The sequence below is a fragment of the Coregonus lavaretus genome, assembly GCF_964263955.1.
Source record: "Coregonus lavaretus genome assembly, chromosome: 7".
NCBI classification, from domain to species: Eukaryota; Metazoa; Chordata; class Actinopteri; order Salmoniformes; family Salmonidae; genus Coregonus; species Coregonus lavaretus.
In genome coordinates, this window is record NC_139994.1 from 8,903,909 (window position 1) to 8,920,127 (window position 16,219).

A 16,219-nucleotide genomic window follows, 5' to 3' on the forward strand; every position below is an offset into this window, starting at 1 on the left:
AGGGAAGAAGACAGACTAGGGATGAGGGGACCAGGGAAGAAGACAGACTAGGGATGAAGACAGACTAGGGATGAGGGGACCAGGGAAGAAGACAGACTAGGGATGAGGGGACCAGGGGAGAAGACAGACTAGGGATGAGGGGACCAGGGAAGAAGACAGACTAGGGATGAGGGGACCAGGGAAGAAGACAGACTAGGGATGAGGGGACCAGGGATGAAGACAGACTAGAGATGAGGGGACCAGGGATGAAGACAGACTAGGGATGAGGGCACCAGGGAAGAGGACAGACTAGGGATGAGGGGACCAGGGAAGAAGACAGACTAGGGATGAGGGGACCAGGGAAGAAGACAGACTAGGGATGAGGGGACCAGGGAAGAAGACAGACTAGGGATGAGGGGACCAGGGAAGAAGACAGACTAGGGATGAGGGGACCAGGGAAGAAGACAGACTAGGGATGAGGGGACCAGGGAAGAAGACAGACTAGGGATGAGGGGACCAGCGGAGAAGACAGACTAGGGATGAGGGGACCAGGGAAGAAGACAGACTAGGGATGAGGGGACCAGGGAAGAAGACAGACTAGGGATGAAGACAGACTAGGGATGAGGGGACCAGGGAAGAAGACAGACTAGGGATGGAGGGGGGGGTGGACCAGAAATTAAGACAGACTAGGGATGGGGGGGGACCAAACAGACTAGGGATGAGGGGGCAACCCACCCATCTGGTTACCTAGATGTTCCTCCTCTTCAGAGAGAAGTACAGTAGAGGGGTGGAGAGCAGTCTCACAGGGACTCCCAGCTATACAAGCAGTGGTACAGAGCCATTTGATCTGCACACTTCAGTCACTCCCCTCTCTTCAGTCACTGCTTGTATAGCTGGGAGTGTGGGGGTGCTGAGTGTGTACGGTCAATCATCCCTGCTGGTGGGAAAGAGTTGAGGCCAGAGTGGGGATCGGCTGTGCTTACCAAGGATAATATCAATAAAATCCACTGTTAATACTGTTATTACCCCATTCACACCATTTCATAGTGGACTTCACAGGGTTGGAGAGGGTTGTTGACTGGGAGTGTTAGGAGAGCTTGTGTTCTGCAGGCTGTGTCATGGTGTGTTAAACTTAAGCAATAAGGCCCGAGGGAGTGTGGTTTATGGCCAATATACCACGGCTAAGGGCTGTTCTTAAGCATGACACAACGCGGAGTGCCTGGATACAGCCCTTAGCCGTGGTATATTGGCCATATACCACAAACTCCCGAGGTGCCTTATTGCTATTATAAACTGGTTACCAACGTAATTAGAGCAGTAAAAAATACATGTTTTGTCAGACCCCTGGTATACGGTCTGATATACCACGGCTGTCAGCCAATACGCATTCAGGGCTTGAACCACCCAGTTTATAATATGCCTTTGCCTACGCTGTATGGTGGAAGTGGTTATTTGTGGTCTGTGTGGTGCGTTGTGTGTGTGTGTGTCTGTTCTCCAGCGTACCTGTCCTTGCTGTGGCTGTGCGATGATGATCTGTCCAGGCTGGATGGTGGTAGCCTGTTGTGCTGTGGCCTGTTGGCCCTGGACCTGGCCCTGGACCTGGCCTGGCTGCTGAGCCAGGGTGAAGTAGTACTGGACCGGCTCTGCTGGGGCCACCGACTGACGCACCTCCTCCTGTACACACACACAGGAAGAGAGAGCGACAAAGAGCAAGACCGGGAGAGAGAGAGAGAGAGTAAGAATGGAAGAGAGAGGGCAAGAGAGAGAGAGACCGAGAGAGAGAGACAGGAAGAGAGAGAGAGCGAGGGGGGGAGAGCGAGAGCGAGAGAGAGAAAGAGAGAGAGAGGATAACAGAGTGAAAGGAAGAGAGAGGCCTATCAGTCCATTACATCTCCATGAATTATTTTGTCAGCGTAATACAATAGGTGAGAGGTCCAATAAATAACTGATAAGCTCTGGATGAGTAATGTGATTCTGAATGGAGGATGTGTCCCAAAGGGCACCATATTACCTAGGTAGTGCACTACTTTTGAACAGGACCCTATGGGTCTGCCCTATAGGCCCTGGTCAAAAGTAGTGCACTTTATAGGGTGCCATTTGGGACACAGCCAGAGCATCCATTACTTTCCCATTTTATTAGTCTTATGTACGGAATACACATGGTATACATCGTCCAACGAAATGCTTACTTGCAGGTTCCTTCTCGACAATGCAACAATAAGAAAAGATAAGAATACGAATATAAAGTAAATGCATTAGCACTGTGATGATCACAGTGGAAAACACTCAGGCTCAAGGCCTTACGGGTATTTGTCAGGACAATGGATTTTCACAACCTAACAACAAAATGTTTCACAAGAACTCTTCTGACTGAAAGGGATCATTTCCATTCATAAAAAACAAGGCCTTGATACACTATTGAGAATGTTCTAATCATAAACTGTGAATGGAAAGCTAATTTAGTGACACATTGGAAATTTGGTCAACCATTAACTAGGCACAGAGGTTACATGCTTGTTTTCATAATATACAGCCAAGAATCACTGCCAGTTAATGAAATGCCACAGCGATACAAGCTTCCATGCTTCTTTGTGCTCCGAAGTATACTAAAGGCCTCGTCCTCATCAGAAGTACAGGGTAACAGTTCCCTAAAAGCTACTGGTTGGTTGATCTTCCAGGGGTAGCGTAGAAGGTAGCCGATTCCCCGTCACCAGAAGCGTAAACACCCCTCTCCCAGCTCGATGATGTCACAGCTGAGAGTGTAGGATGTTTACACCCCTGGCCACAGATCTGGTGAACTAGTGTATTGATCTACGGATCTACTGATAGAATACCATCATTTTAGGTAAGTCACAACTTAGAAATGCTTGGGAGGCCCTGCCTAGTCTAAAACATGTACCACCATCAAACTGAGTTAGGACTGTAATGTGGCAGAGGGCATCAGTTAACACAGTGGTGATTATGTTGATAGTGAATACATGCTTTGGGGTATTGGTGGTAGTGTTTGGAAATTAGAGGCTATGGTGGTGTATTGGTGGTATGGTTGAGGGATGTTGGAGGTAAGGGGCAGCCAGACGCTGCAAACATCCGACTGAAAGCCCTCGCTGACCGAACAACAGCTTCCAGTCAAGGATGTTTACAGCGCCTCCAGTCTGCCAGAAGTGGTACTACACCCTGCCGGTGTACTGAAATGAAATGCATATGGACACACACACACACACACACACACTACCTGTCGTTTGGGGGGCTTGAGCTCATCCCGGGGCACGATGTCGATGAGGAAGTCAAACTGGTCGAACTTTGTTATCGCCATGGCAATGTCATTCCTCTGCAACACAGGATAAGAGTTGAGGGTGAACATTAGTCTCCTCATTCAGTATATGCAGAAACTAGACTAAATATAAAAACGGCTTTCCACTTCTGCTGCTATCTCCAAATATAGCCTTTTTGAAAACGATTGAAGAAAATACAGTTTATATAAACTTCTAGGTCAAACTCGAACATTCTGCAGCTCTGTAAATAATACTAAAAGGAGCTTGCTCACAGTGGAACTGTAAAAGGCTTTGCCTACTTCAACCACACAACATTCACTAGTGATGGACAAGGGGGGGGGGAAAATCAATAGTTACATATTGCAATATTTGTTTGGATGATATATCGATACTTTGACTCCAAGTATTGATTAGTAAAAAGTGTATATACATTGGGGAGAACAAGTATTTGATACACTGCCGATTTTGCAGGTTTTACTACTTACAAAGCATGTAGAGGTCTGTAATGTTTATCATAGGTACACTTCAACTGTGAGAGACGGAATCTAAAACAAAAATCCAGAAAATCACATTGTATGATTTTGAAGTAATTAATTTGCATTTTATTGCATGAAATAAGTATTTGATACATCAGAAAAGCAGAACTTAATATTTGGTACAGAAACCTTTGTTTGCAATTACAGAGATCATACGTTTCCTGTAGGTCTTGACCAGGTTTGCACACACTGCAGCAGGGATTTTGTCCCACTCCTCCATACAGACCTTCTCCAGATCCTTCAGGTTTCAGGGCTGTCGCTGGGCAATACGGACTTTCAGCTCCCTCCAAAGATTTTCTATTGGGTTCAGGTCCGGAGACTGGCTAGGCCACTCCTTGAGATGCTTCTTACGGAGCCACTCCTTAGCTGCCCTGGCTGTGTGTTTCGGGTCGTTGTCAGGCTGGAAGACCCAGCCACGAGCCATCTTCAATGCTCTTACTGAGGGAAGGAGGTTGTTGGCCAAAATCTCGCAATACATGGCCCCATCCATCCTCCCCTCAATACGGTGCAGTCGTCCTGTCCCCTTTGCAGAAAAGCATCCCCAAAGAATGATGTTTCCACCTCCATGCTTCACGGTTGGGATGGTGTTCTTGGGGTTGTACTCATCCTTCTTCCTCCAAACACGTTGAGTGGAGTTTAGACCAAAAAGCTCTATTTTTGTCTCATCAGACCACATGACCTTCCCCCATTCCTCCTCTGGATCATCCAGATGGTCATTGGCAAACTTCAGACGGGCCTGGACATGCGCTGGCTTGAACAGGGGGACCTTGCGTGCACTGCAGGATTTTAATCCATGACGGCGTAGTGTGTTACTAATGATTTTCTTTGAGACTGTCCCAGCTCTCTTTAGGTCATTGACCAGGTCCTGCCGTGTAGTTCTGGGCTGATCCCTCACCTTCCTCATGATCATTGATGCCCCACGAGGTGATATCTTGCATGGAGCCCCAGACCGAGGGTGATTGACCGTCATCTTGAACTTCTTCCATTTTCTAATAATTGCGCCAACAATTGTTGCCTTCTCACCAAGCTGCTTGCCTATTGTCCTGTAGCCCATCCCAGCCTTGTGCAGGTCTACAATTTTATCCCTGATGTCCTTACACAGCTCTCTGGTCTTGGCCATTGTGGAGAGGTTGGAGTCTGTTTGATTGAGTGTGTGGACAGGTGTCTTTTATACAGGTAACGAGTTCAAACAGGTGCAGTTAATTCAGGTAATGAGTGGAGAACAGGAGGGCTTCTTAAAGAAAAACTAACAGGTCTGTGAGAGCCGGAATTCTTACTGGTTGGTAGTTGATCAAATACTTATGTCATGCAATAAAATGCAAATGAATTACTTTAAAAAATCATACAATGTGATTTTCTGGATTTTCGTTTTAGATTCCGTCTCTCACAGTTGAAGTGTACCTATGATAAAAATTACAGACCTCTACATGCTTTGTAAGTAGGAAAACCTGCAAAATCGGCAGTGTATCAAATATATATATATATATATATATATATATATATATATATATATATATATATATATATATATATATATATATATATATATATATATATACACACACACACACACACACAGTGGGGGAAAAAAGTATTTAGTCAGCCACCAATTGTGCAAGTTCTCCCACTTAAAAAGATGAGAGAGGCCTGTAATTTTCATCATAGGTACACGTCAACTATGACAGACAAAATGAGAAAAAAAAATCCAGAAAATCACATTGTAGGATTTTTTATGAATTTATTTGCAAATTATGGTGGAAAATAAGTATTTGGTCAATAACAAAAGTTTCTCAATACTTTGTTATATACCCTTTGTTGGCAATGACACAGGTCAAACGTTTTCTGTAAGTCTTCACAAGGTTTTCACACACTGTTGCTGGTATTTTGGCCCATTCCTCCATGCAGATCTCCTCTAGAGCAGTGATGTTTTGGGGCTGTCGCTGGGCAACACGGACTTTCAACTCCCTCCAAAGATTTTCTATTGGGTTGAGATCTGGAGACTGGCTAGGCCACTCCAGGACCTTGAAATGCTTCTTACGAAGCCACTCCTTCGTTGCCCAGGCGGTGAGTTTGGGATCATTGTCATGCTGAAAGACCCAGCCACGTTTCATCTTCAATGCCCTTGCTGATGGAAGGAGGTTTTCACTCAAAATCTCACGATACATGGCCCCATTCATTCTTTCCTTTACACGGATCAGTCGTCCTGGTCCCTTTGCAGAAAAACAGCCCCAAAGCATGATGTTTCCACCCCCATGCTCCACAGTAGGTATGGTGTTCTTTGGATGCAACTCAGCATTCTTTGTCCTCCAAACACGACGAGTTGAGTTTTTACCAAAAAGTTATATTTTGGTTTCATCTGACCATATGACATTCTCCCAATCCTCTTCTGGATCATCCAAATGCACTCTAGCAAACTTCAGACGGGCCTGGACATGTACTGGCTTAAGCAGGGGGACACGTCTGGCACTGCAGGATTTGAGTCCCTGGCGGCGTAGTGTGTTACTGATGGTAGGCTTTGTTACATTGTTCCCAGCTCTCTGCAGGTCATTCACTAGGTCCCCCCGTGTGGTTCTGGGATTTTTGCTCACCGTTCTTGTGATCATTTTGACCCCACGGGGTGAGATCTTGCGTGGAGCCCCAGATCGAGGGAGATTATCAGTGGTCTTGTATGTCTTCCATTTCCTAATAATTGCTCCCACAGTTGATTTCTTCAAACCAAGCTGCTTACCTATTGCAGATTCAGTCTTCCCAGCCTGGTGCAGGTCTACAATTTTGTTTCTGGTGTCCTTTGACAGCTCTTTGGTCTTGGCCATAGTGGAGTTTGGAGTGTGACTGTTTGAGGTTGTGGACAGGTGTCTTTTATACTGATAACAAGTTCAAACAGGTGCCATTAATACAGGTAACGAGTGGAGGACAGAGGAGCCTCTTAAAGAAGAAGTTACAGGTCTGTGAGAGCCAGAAATCTTGCTTGTTTGTAGGTGACCAAATACTTATTTTCCACCATAATTTGCAAATAAATTCATTAAAAATCCTACAATGTGATTTTCTGGATTTTTTCCCCTCAATTTGTCTGTCATAGTTGACGTGTACCTATGATGAAAATTACAAGCCTCTCTCATCTTTTTAAGTGGGAGAACTTGCACAATTGGTGGCTGACTAAATACTTTTTTTCCCCACTGTATATATAAATAATTGTTTTTGCTAGGTAGCGTTTGCTAGCGCTAGTCGGCTGTACCTGCGGCAAAACTATTTTTCATCCTATAGCTTTTTCTCCTTCTTTTAAATATTGAGCGGCATCTATGTATCGTGATAATATCATATCGTGAGGTCCCTGGCAATTCCCAGCCCTAACATTCACCATGTAAAAAAACAGCAAGAATGGGCCCACTGTAAGAAACACCAGATGAAGGACATTGGAAGTTGAGTGACGTATTCTTAGCATCACTGTCCTACCGGGCCCACCCTTCTAGAGTGAGTGTGTGTATGTGTGTGATTTTCCACAGGATATTAAGTCCCCCCCCCCATCAAAGTCTATTTATAGCACTGTGATTAATATCTGGTAACACCGGGTCACATCCACAGTTGTTATATTGATGCACGTCACCATGGTGACCCTAATCGGCGTGCTGTCAGCACAATGGAACTCTGGCGAGAGCCGGAGTGTGTGTGTGTGTGTGAGAGAGATTGAGTGTGATTGCAAGCAGAGCTGTCTTATTAACACCACACACAGACTAGGAGCATACGCCAGACATGTATCACCATCTGTGGTGTAGAAATGTAATTAACATAACAAATTGGCATTCTATTTCGAGGTTAACAAAGCTCAACCGAATGACGCTTTCACTCTGAATTTGTAGGAGTGTGAGTTGACTTGGTAATTCAGCCCCACTGTTATGGAAGACATTTTGAAGGACAGAATTTGCCAAGATATTGTGCAAAGCAGTATCCCACACACACATGGACACACACACACACGGAGAAAGACACACAAACTCAGAGGTATGTTAATGGTTGAAGAAAGAAAGAACTGAGGCACTCCGTTTTAATGTTTCAGTGTGTGACTGACTGGCTGGTCTACCCTCTAACACCCAGGCTAGTCTTCCCTCTAACACCCAGGCTGGTCTTCCCTCTAACACCCAGGCTGGTCTACCCTCTAACACCCAGGCTGGTCTACCCTCTAACACCCAGGCTAGTCTTCCCTCTAACACCCAGGCTAGTCTACCCTCTAACACCCAGGCTGGTCTACCCTCTAACACCCAGGCTGGTCTACCCTCTAACACCCAGGCTAGTCTTCCCTCTAACACCCAGGCTAGTCTTCCCTCTAACACCCAGGCTAGTCTTCCCTCTAACACCCAGGCTGGTCTACCCTCTAACACCCAGGCTAGTCTTCCCTCTAACACCCAGGCTAGTCTTCCCTCTAACACCCAGGCTAGTCTTCCCTCTAACACCCAGGCTGGTCTACCCTCTAACACCCAGGCTAGTCTTCCCTCTAACACCCAGGCTAGTCTACCCTCTAACACCCAGGCTAGTCTACCCTCTAACACCCAGGCTGGTCTACCCTCTAACACCCAGGCTGGTCTACCCTCTAACACCCAGGCTAGTCTTCCCTCTAACACCCAGGCTAGTCTTCCCTCTAACACCCAGGCTGGTCTACCCTCTAACACCCAGGCTAGTCTTCCCTCTAACACCCAGGCTAGTCTTCCCTCTAACACCCAGGCTAGTCTTCCCTCTAACACCCAGGCTGGTCTACCCTCTAACACCCAGGCTAGTCTTCCCTCTAACACCCAGGCTAGTCTTCCCTCTAACACCCAGGCTGGTCTACCCTCTAACACCCAGGCTAGTCTTCCCTCTAACACCCAGGCTGGTCTACCCTCTAACACCCAGGCTAGTCTTCCCTCTAACACCCAGGCTAGTCTTCCCTCTAACACCCAGGCTGGTCTACCCTCTAACACCCAGGCTAGTCTTCCCTCTAACACCCAGGCTAGTCTTCCCTCTAACACCCAGGCTGGTCTACCCTCTAACACCCAGGCTAGTCTTCCCTCTAACACCCAGGCTGGTCTACCCTCTAACACCCAGGCTAGTCTTCCCTCTAACACCCAGGCTGGTCTACCCTCTAACACCCAGGTGTGACTGGCTGGTCTTCCCTCTAACACACAGGCTGACTGGCCCTGGCTTTCCAAACCACTCTGATCAACACTCTCTTTTCTCTCTCTTCAACGTCTCTCTCTCTTTCTCTCTCTCCCTTCTCTCCCACACTCTCTCTCACAACCGCTTTCACTTTGTCTCTCTCTCCCTCTCCTCCCTCCCTCTTGCCCACCCATTCCCTCGCTCTCCCTCATTCTCTCACTTTGGCACTCTCCCTCTTTCCCACTCTCTCCATCATTCTCCTTCCCTTTCATCACTCCAGGATCCATGTCATTCCCCTGGCTCTGGGATCAGAGAGCAGGCAAAATGGCGTTGGGAGTAAAAGTGGGTCACAGGAGCCGAGCTCTGCTTTCACAGTCGATGGAGAGAAGGAATTTAACAGAGCAGGTCATCAGGGGATGGCAGTGTGGGGCCTCTATACACACACACTGGGACCAGCACACTGCGCGTGTGTGGTCTTTACACATGAACTTGGGTCAGCAGACTGCATGTGCCGTCTGTGTGAATGTGCGTGTGACCTCTATACACACTAGGGTGGGCGTGACTGACCTGTAGGGTGCGTCTCTTGTTGTCTTCAGTGTGGATCCAGGCCCTCAGCGTGAGCTCTGTGATGAAGATCTGAGCTGCCTTGGCAAACAGCACCGGAGCCTCTGCACTGATCATCTATGGAGACATTGAGATGAGATGTTAAAACTAAGGGGAAACAGGGAACACAAACACAGGAAACAGATACACACACACACACACACACTACAACTTCTACTACCTGTCACACACTCACAAACCTACACAGCTAGATAGGGCTGAATAGATCGGCTAAAGGGGAGAGACCTAACCTTTTGAAAACCTTTCCACCGAGTGACATTTAGAAGTTGGCGGGGAGGTGGTCGGGGAGGCAGGCAGCAGGCTGAGGAGCTGCTGTGTCATGGCTAACATTAAACCTTCGTTCTCTCTCACACTGCATCATGGCTAGCAGAAGGGTTCCTGCTAGATGTACAGCCTGTTAGTGATCTGCTGATCTCCTTCCTCCTCACACTTAAGCTGCTACTGCTTATCTCTCTTAGGAGGAGCCCTCCCTGGACACACACTCCCCATGCCTGTCCTCTCAGAGCACAGCAGAGCAGGAATAGCTCTGCAGAGTGATAAGCTGATGATGATCTAATGGGGTCAGCATGTATACATCAACATAGAATGTGAAGTGGGACTCAACATAGGAGGTAAGATTGCAAATAACATGCCAAGTCAAAATGTTTCCTACACAATGAGCTAATGGATGCCGTGTTCATTTCAGCCAGCCGTGTAGCCACACCTCAGCTCCAAAATACCATGTTTTGTCATCTGAATGGGGTGTTGATGAAGACATCATAGAGGGCGGGGACCTGTGGTGTGTAAGCCCCGCCTCCTACCTTCACATCTTCATCCAGCTTCATGATTTTCTTGATTCGGGCGAGAGGCAACTCCTGCACGCGGAAATCCTTCTGGAACAGAGCCAAGGGGTGTTAGGGGCAGGTCATGTGAAAAACCACTTGTGAGAGGTGTGTGTGTGTGTGTGTGTGTGTGTGAGCGTGCATGCGTTCAATCAGAGGAAGGCCGTGACATACCACCGTGAGGTTCCTGATCTCTTCCATGACGCGGGGCCAGAAGGACTGTAGGCTCTGCTGGGCATCGCTGCCCCCGGCGCCAAACGAATCTGCAGACATGCTCACTGCACGGGGGAGAGGCGAGGGGGGAGAAAAGGGGCAAAGGATCAGATACACCACACACAAAAACACAACATAGGCTACTGAACCAACTAAACTACGATCTACCGTAGGAACCAACTAAACTACGATCTACCGTAGGAACCAACTAAACTACGATCTACCGTAGGAACCAACTAAACTACGATCTACCGTAGGAACCAACTAAACTATGAACAGTTCACCGGAGTTGACCGACAACGGCACCCAAAGGCCGCACTGGCCAGAGCGCTAGGAACTCCGTAGGATAACTTACAAATAGAATACAAAGAATTATAGATATAGCCCGGGCCGTTTCTATTTCTGTAGCCGACAATCAATCCTGTGTGTTGACGTGCCTAACGACAGATCGCTGCATGAAGCTGAATGGCTCAATCACATTAGTAGCCTACAGCTCCTGGTCTGTCATGTCACTGTGTGGAGTATTATAGCTCCTGGTCTGTCATGTCACTGTGTGGGGTATTATAGCTCCTGGTCTGTCATGTCACTGTGTGGGGTATTATAGCTCCTGGTCTGTCATGTCACTGTGTGGAGTATTATAGCTCCTGGTCTGTCATGTCACTGTGTGGGGTATTATAGCTCCTGGTCTATCATGTCACTGTGTGGGGTATTATAGCTCCTGGTCTGTCATGTCACTGTGTGGGGTATTATAGCTCCTGGTCTGTCATGTCACTGTGTGGGGTATTATAGCTCCTGGTCTATCATGTCACTGTGTGGGGTATTATAGCTCCTGGTCTGTCATGTCACTGTGTGGAGTATTATAGCTCCTGGTCTGTCATGTCACTGTGTGGGGTATTATAGCTCCTGGTCTGTCATGTCACTGTGTGGAGTATTATAGCTCCTGGTCTGTCATGTCACTGTGTGGGGTATTATAGCTCCTGGTCTGTCATGTCACTGTGTGGGGTATTATAGCTCCTGGTCTATCATGTCACTGTGTGGGGTATTATAGCTCCTGGTCTGTCATGTCACTGTGTGGGGTATTATAGCTCCTGGTCTATCATGTCACTGTGTGGGGTATTATAGCTCCTGGTCTGTCATGTCACTGTGTGGGGTATTATAGCTCCTGGTCTGTCATGTCACTGTGTGGGGTATTATAGCTCCTGGTCTATCATGTCACTGTGTGGGGTATTATAGCTCCTGGTCTGTCATGTCACTGTGTGGGGTATTATAGCTCCTGGTCTGTCATGTCACTGTGTGGGGTATTATAGCTCCTGGTCTGTCATGTCACTGTGTGGGGTATTATAGCTCCTGGTCTGTCATGTCACTGTGTGGAGTATTATAGCTCCTGGTCTGTCATGTCACTGTGTGGGGTATTATAGCTCCTGGTCTGTCATGTCACTGTGTGGGGTATTATAGCTCCTGGTCTGTCATGTCACTGTGTGGGGTATTATAGCTCCTGGTCTATCATGTCACTGTGTGGAGTATTATAGCTCCTGGTCTGTCATGTCACTGTGTGGAGTATTATAGCTCCTGGTCTGTCATGTCACTGTGTGGAGTATTATAGCTCCTGGTCTATCATGTCACTGTGTGGAGTATTATAGCTCCTGGTCTATCATGTCACTGTGTGGAGTATTATAGCTCCTGGTCTATCATGTCACTGTGTGGAGTATTATAGCTCCTGGTCTGTCATGTCACTGTGTGGAGTATTATAGCTCCTGGTCTGTCATGTCACTGTGTGGAGTATTATAGCTCCTGGTCTGTCATGTCACTGTGTGGGGTATTATAGCTCCTGGTCTGTCATGTCACTGTGTGGGGTATTATAGCTCCTGGTCTGTCATGTCACTGTGTGGGGTATTATAGCTCCTGGTCTGTCATGTCACTGTGTGGGGTATTATAGCTCCTGGTCTGTCATGTCACTGTGTGGAGTATTATAGCTCCTGGTCTATCATGTCACTGTGTGGGGTATTATAGCTCCTGGTCTGTCATGTCACTGTGTGGAGTATTATAGCTCCTGGTCTGTCATGTCACTGTGTGGGGTATTATAGCTCCTGGTCTGTCATGTCACTGTGTGGAGTATTATAGCTCCTGGTCTATCATGTCACTGTGTGGAGTATTATAGCTCCTGGTCTGTCATGTCACTGTGTGGGGTATTATAGCTCCTGGTCTGTCATGTCACTGTGTGGAGTATTATAGCTCCTGGTCTATCATGTCACTGTGTGGGGTATTATAGCTCCTGGTCTGTCATGTCACTGTGTGGAGTATTATAGCTCCTGGTCTGTCATGTCACTGTGTGGAGTATTATAGCTCCTGGTCTGTCATGTCACTGTGTGGAGTATTATAGCTCCTGGTCTGTCATGTCACTGTGTGGAGTATTATAGCTCCTGGTCTGTCATGTCACTGTGTGGGGTATTATAGCTCCTGGTCTGTCATGTCACTGTGTGGAGTATTATAGCTCCTGGTCTGTCATGTCACTGTGTGGGGTATTATAGCTCCTGGTCTGTCATGTCACTGTGTGGAGTATTATAGCTCCTGGTCTGTCATGTCACTGTGTGGAGTATTATAGCTCCTGGTCTATCATGTCACTGTGTGGAGTATTATAGCTCCTGGTCTGTCATGTCACTGTGTGGAGTATTATAGCTCCTGGTCTGTCATGTCACTGTGTGGAGTATTATAGCTCCTGGTCTGTCATGTCACTGTGTGGGGTATTATAGCTCCTGGTCTGTCATGTCACTGTGTGGAGTATTATAGCGGACTAAACTCAGAGTATCCCAAATGGAGCTCTATTCCAATTGTGCACACACACACACAAACCACTCTGTAACGTGAGAACTGAGTCTGGCTCCCAGTAAGGGGACACTTCAGGTTACTATGGCACGCCAGGAATGTTGCTGTGAATATTGGCCTGCCTGTCTGAGCCTGCAGTGCTGGAGAGTCTGCACAGCTATCTCAGCTCTCTCCCTCCCTTTCTCTTCTTCCCTGGGAAGAATGGGCAGGCGACAAGGGAAGAGAAGGGAAACACTAATAGCTGGGTGTGGTGTGTGTGTGTTTGTGTGTCCATGTACAGTTGAGCAGCATTAATCCAACGATGAGACAAAGTGCCAGAGGCTGGAACAGGGGGAGGTAAGAGGCAGGGGAGGACGGGCTGTAGCAGTCATACAGCTATGTGGGTCAGACATGATGATGACAGAGAGAAAAGCATGACCACATGAAGACTCCAGTCCTCTCTCTCAGCCATTGGCCACAACGGAGTTCACGTCCTCCAGCCATTCAAAACGCAGACAGTATGAAAATAAAAAAAGTTCTGAACCAAGAGCATTCCGTTATTTTCAAACAGAAAGTAAATCAATCGGAATGGAGTCAGGGGTTGGGGGGGGGGGGGGAGGGGTTGATAAATCAACCAGAATGGAGTCGGGGGGGGGGGGGGGATAAATCAACCAGGGCTGATGCAGTGGTGGGCTTAGACAGCAACTGACCTCTAAAAGTGTTGTGTCCAGTTTTATTTCAAGGTTGATTGAAGTCCTGTTGCAAATCCCTAACCAGCTTCCCCTTAGCCTACAAAACAATCCCAGCATTTCAGAGGGCACAGATGAAGGTAACGGTGATGATGGGATTTGTAGTCTTATAGTGGAGTCTGGCTAAGCCTACAATGATGAACCGAATGCCCTCTATGTCCTTGTCTAGTTTACTGTACCTGTTCTGGTCTGTGTGACAAAGCAAACAAACCCGTTGTCTGAATAAAGAACAGTATGATGACACGCCTCCTTCCAGGAACACTGTTTTGTTTGTCTGTTTTTACAGCACCAAGGCGGCTCCGCGTTTTAAGAGCGGCGTCAGGAGTTGGTCTTGTGATGGATGCAGCAGGAGAGGAAGAGATTTGTGTGTGTGTGTGTCTGCACTTTCTCCAACTGGTATACCCAGATAAGAAATTATAATTAGATGATTCACTTAACACCATTACAGATGACTATCAGGCCAATTACCACAGCAACAGTGCAATTTCCGGGAAGGGGGGGGGGGATAAAAAAAAGCACAAATGAATTAGAAGAGATAAATAAATAAGTAAAGGCTTACACACACACCAAACCTCAGCTGACTGAACTACCTCAGGAGTGGGAATTTGCTCTCTCGGATGTGACTAAATTCTCCGGCTCTCTGAGTGACCCTACGACATTCAATATACACGCGGCGCCTGCCGCAGACCAAAAATGAAACGAGACGGAGGGAGGGAGGGGGGAGTGAAAGAAGGGGGAGCACATGGGGAAGTAAGGGTTTTGTGTAGTGTATATGAGAGACAGAGTGCTGATAATTCAGAGCGTCCTTGGTGTGCTCTACCCATACTGAACAAAAATATAAAAACACAACATGCAACAATTTCAAAGTTACAGTTCATATAAGGAAATCAGTCAATTGAAATAAATTCATTAGGCCTTAATCTATAGATTTCACATGACTGGGAATACAGATATGCATCTGTTGGTCACAGATACCTCTTTTTTTTTAAGTAGGGGTGTGGATCAGAAAACCAGTCAGTATCTGATGTGACCACAATTTGCCTTATGCAGCACGAGATATCCTTCACAGAATTGACCAGGCTGTTTGATTGTGGCCTGTGTAATGTTGTCCCACTCCTCTTCAATGGCTGTGCAAAGTTGCTGGATATTGGCGGGAACTGGAACACGCTGTCGTAGACGTCGATCCAGAGCATCCCAAACAGGCTCAATGGGTGACATGTCTGGTGAGTATGCAGGCCATGGACGAACTGGGACATTTTCAGCTTCCAGGAATTGTGTACAGATCCTTGCGACATTGGGGCCGTGCATTTATCATGGTGAAACATGAGGTGATGGTGACGGATGAATGGCACGACAATGGGCCTCAGGATCTCGTCACAGTATCTGTGCATTCAAATTGCCAACGATAAAATGCAATTGTGTTGGTTGTCCGTAGCTTATACCTTCCCATACCAAAACCCCACCGCCACCATGGGGCACTCTGTTCACAACGTTGACATCAGCAAACCGCTCACCGACATAACGCCATACACGCAGTCAGCCATCTGCCCGGTACAGTCGAAACTGGGATTCATCCGTGAAGAGCACACTTCTCCAGCATGCCAGTGGCCAATGAAGGTGAGCATTTGCCCACTGAAGTCGGTTACGACGCTGAACTGCAGTCAGGTCAAGACCCTGGTGAGGACGACGAGCACGCAGATGAGCTTCCTGAGAGAGTTTGACAGTTTGCACAGAAATTATTCGGTTCACTGGTCTCAGACGATCCCGCAGATGAAGAGGTCCTGGGCTGGCGTGGTTACATGTGGTCTGCAGTTGTGAAGCAAAATCTCTAAAATAGCATTGAGGCGGCTTATGGTAGAGAAATTAACATTCAATTCTCTGGCAACAGCTCTGGTGGACATTCCTGCAGTCAGCATGCCAATTGCACGCTCCCTCAAAACTTGAGACATCTGTGGTATTGTGTAACAAAACTGCACATTTTAGAGTGGCCTTTTATTGTCCCCAGCACAAGGTGTACCTGTGTAGTGATCATGCTGTTTAATCAGCTTCTTGATATGCCACACCTGTTAGGTGGATGGATTAACTTGGCAAAGGAG

At 47.2% G+C, this 16,219-nt stretch overlaps 1 protein-coding gene across 9 annotated transcripts in view; it reads right to left on the reverse strand.

The window, feature by feature from the left end:
* The window catches only part of LOC311132899 (nuclear transcription factor Y subunit gamma-like), a 40,097-nt gene that overhangs the window by 10,054 nt on the left and 13,824 nt on the right, over window positions 1–16,219 (reverse strand). For 5 of the 9 annotated variants that reach the window (XM_084166270.1, XM_084166272.1, XM_084166273.1 and 2 more), the window contains exons 2-6: window positions 10,534–10,637; window positions 10,339–10,410; window positions 9,482–9,595; window positions 3,212–3,307; window positions 1,483–1,653 (exon numbers count right to left, since the gene is read on the reverse strand). In XM_084166270.1, the coding sequence (XP_084022396.1) occupies window positions 1,483–1,653; window positions 3,212–3,307; window positions 9,482–9,595; window positions 10,339–10,410; window positions 10,534–10,637 (557 nt within the window). The remainder of the gene's footprint in view (window positions 1–1,482; window positions 1,654–3,211; window positions 3,308–9,481; window positions 9,596–10,338; window positions 10,411–10,533; window positions 10,638–16,219) is intronic. The other 4 variants (XM_084166275.1, XM_084166267.1, XM_084166271.1 and 1 more) reach the window with 1 other exon arrangement.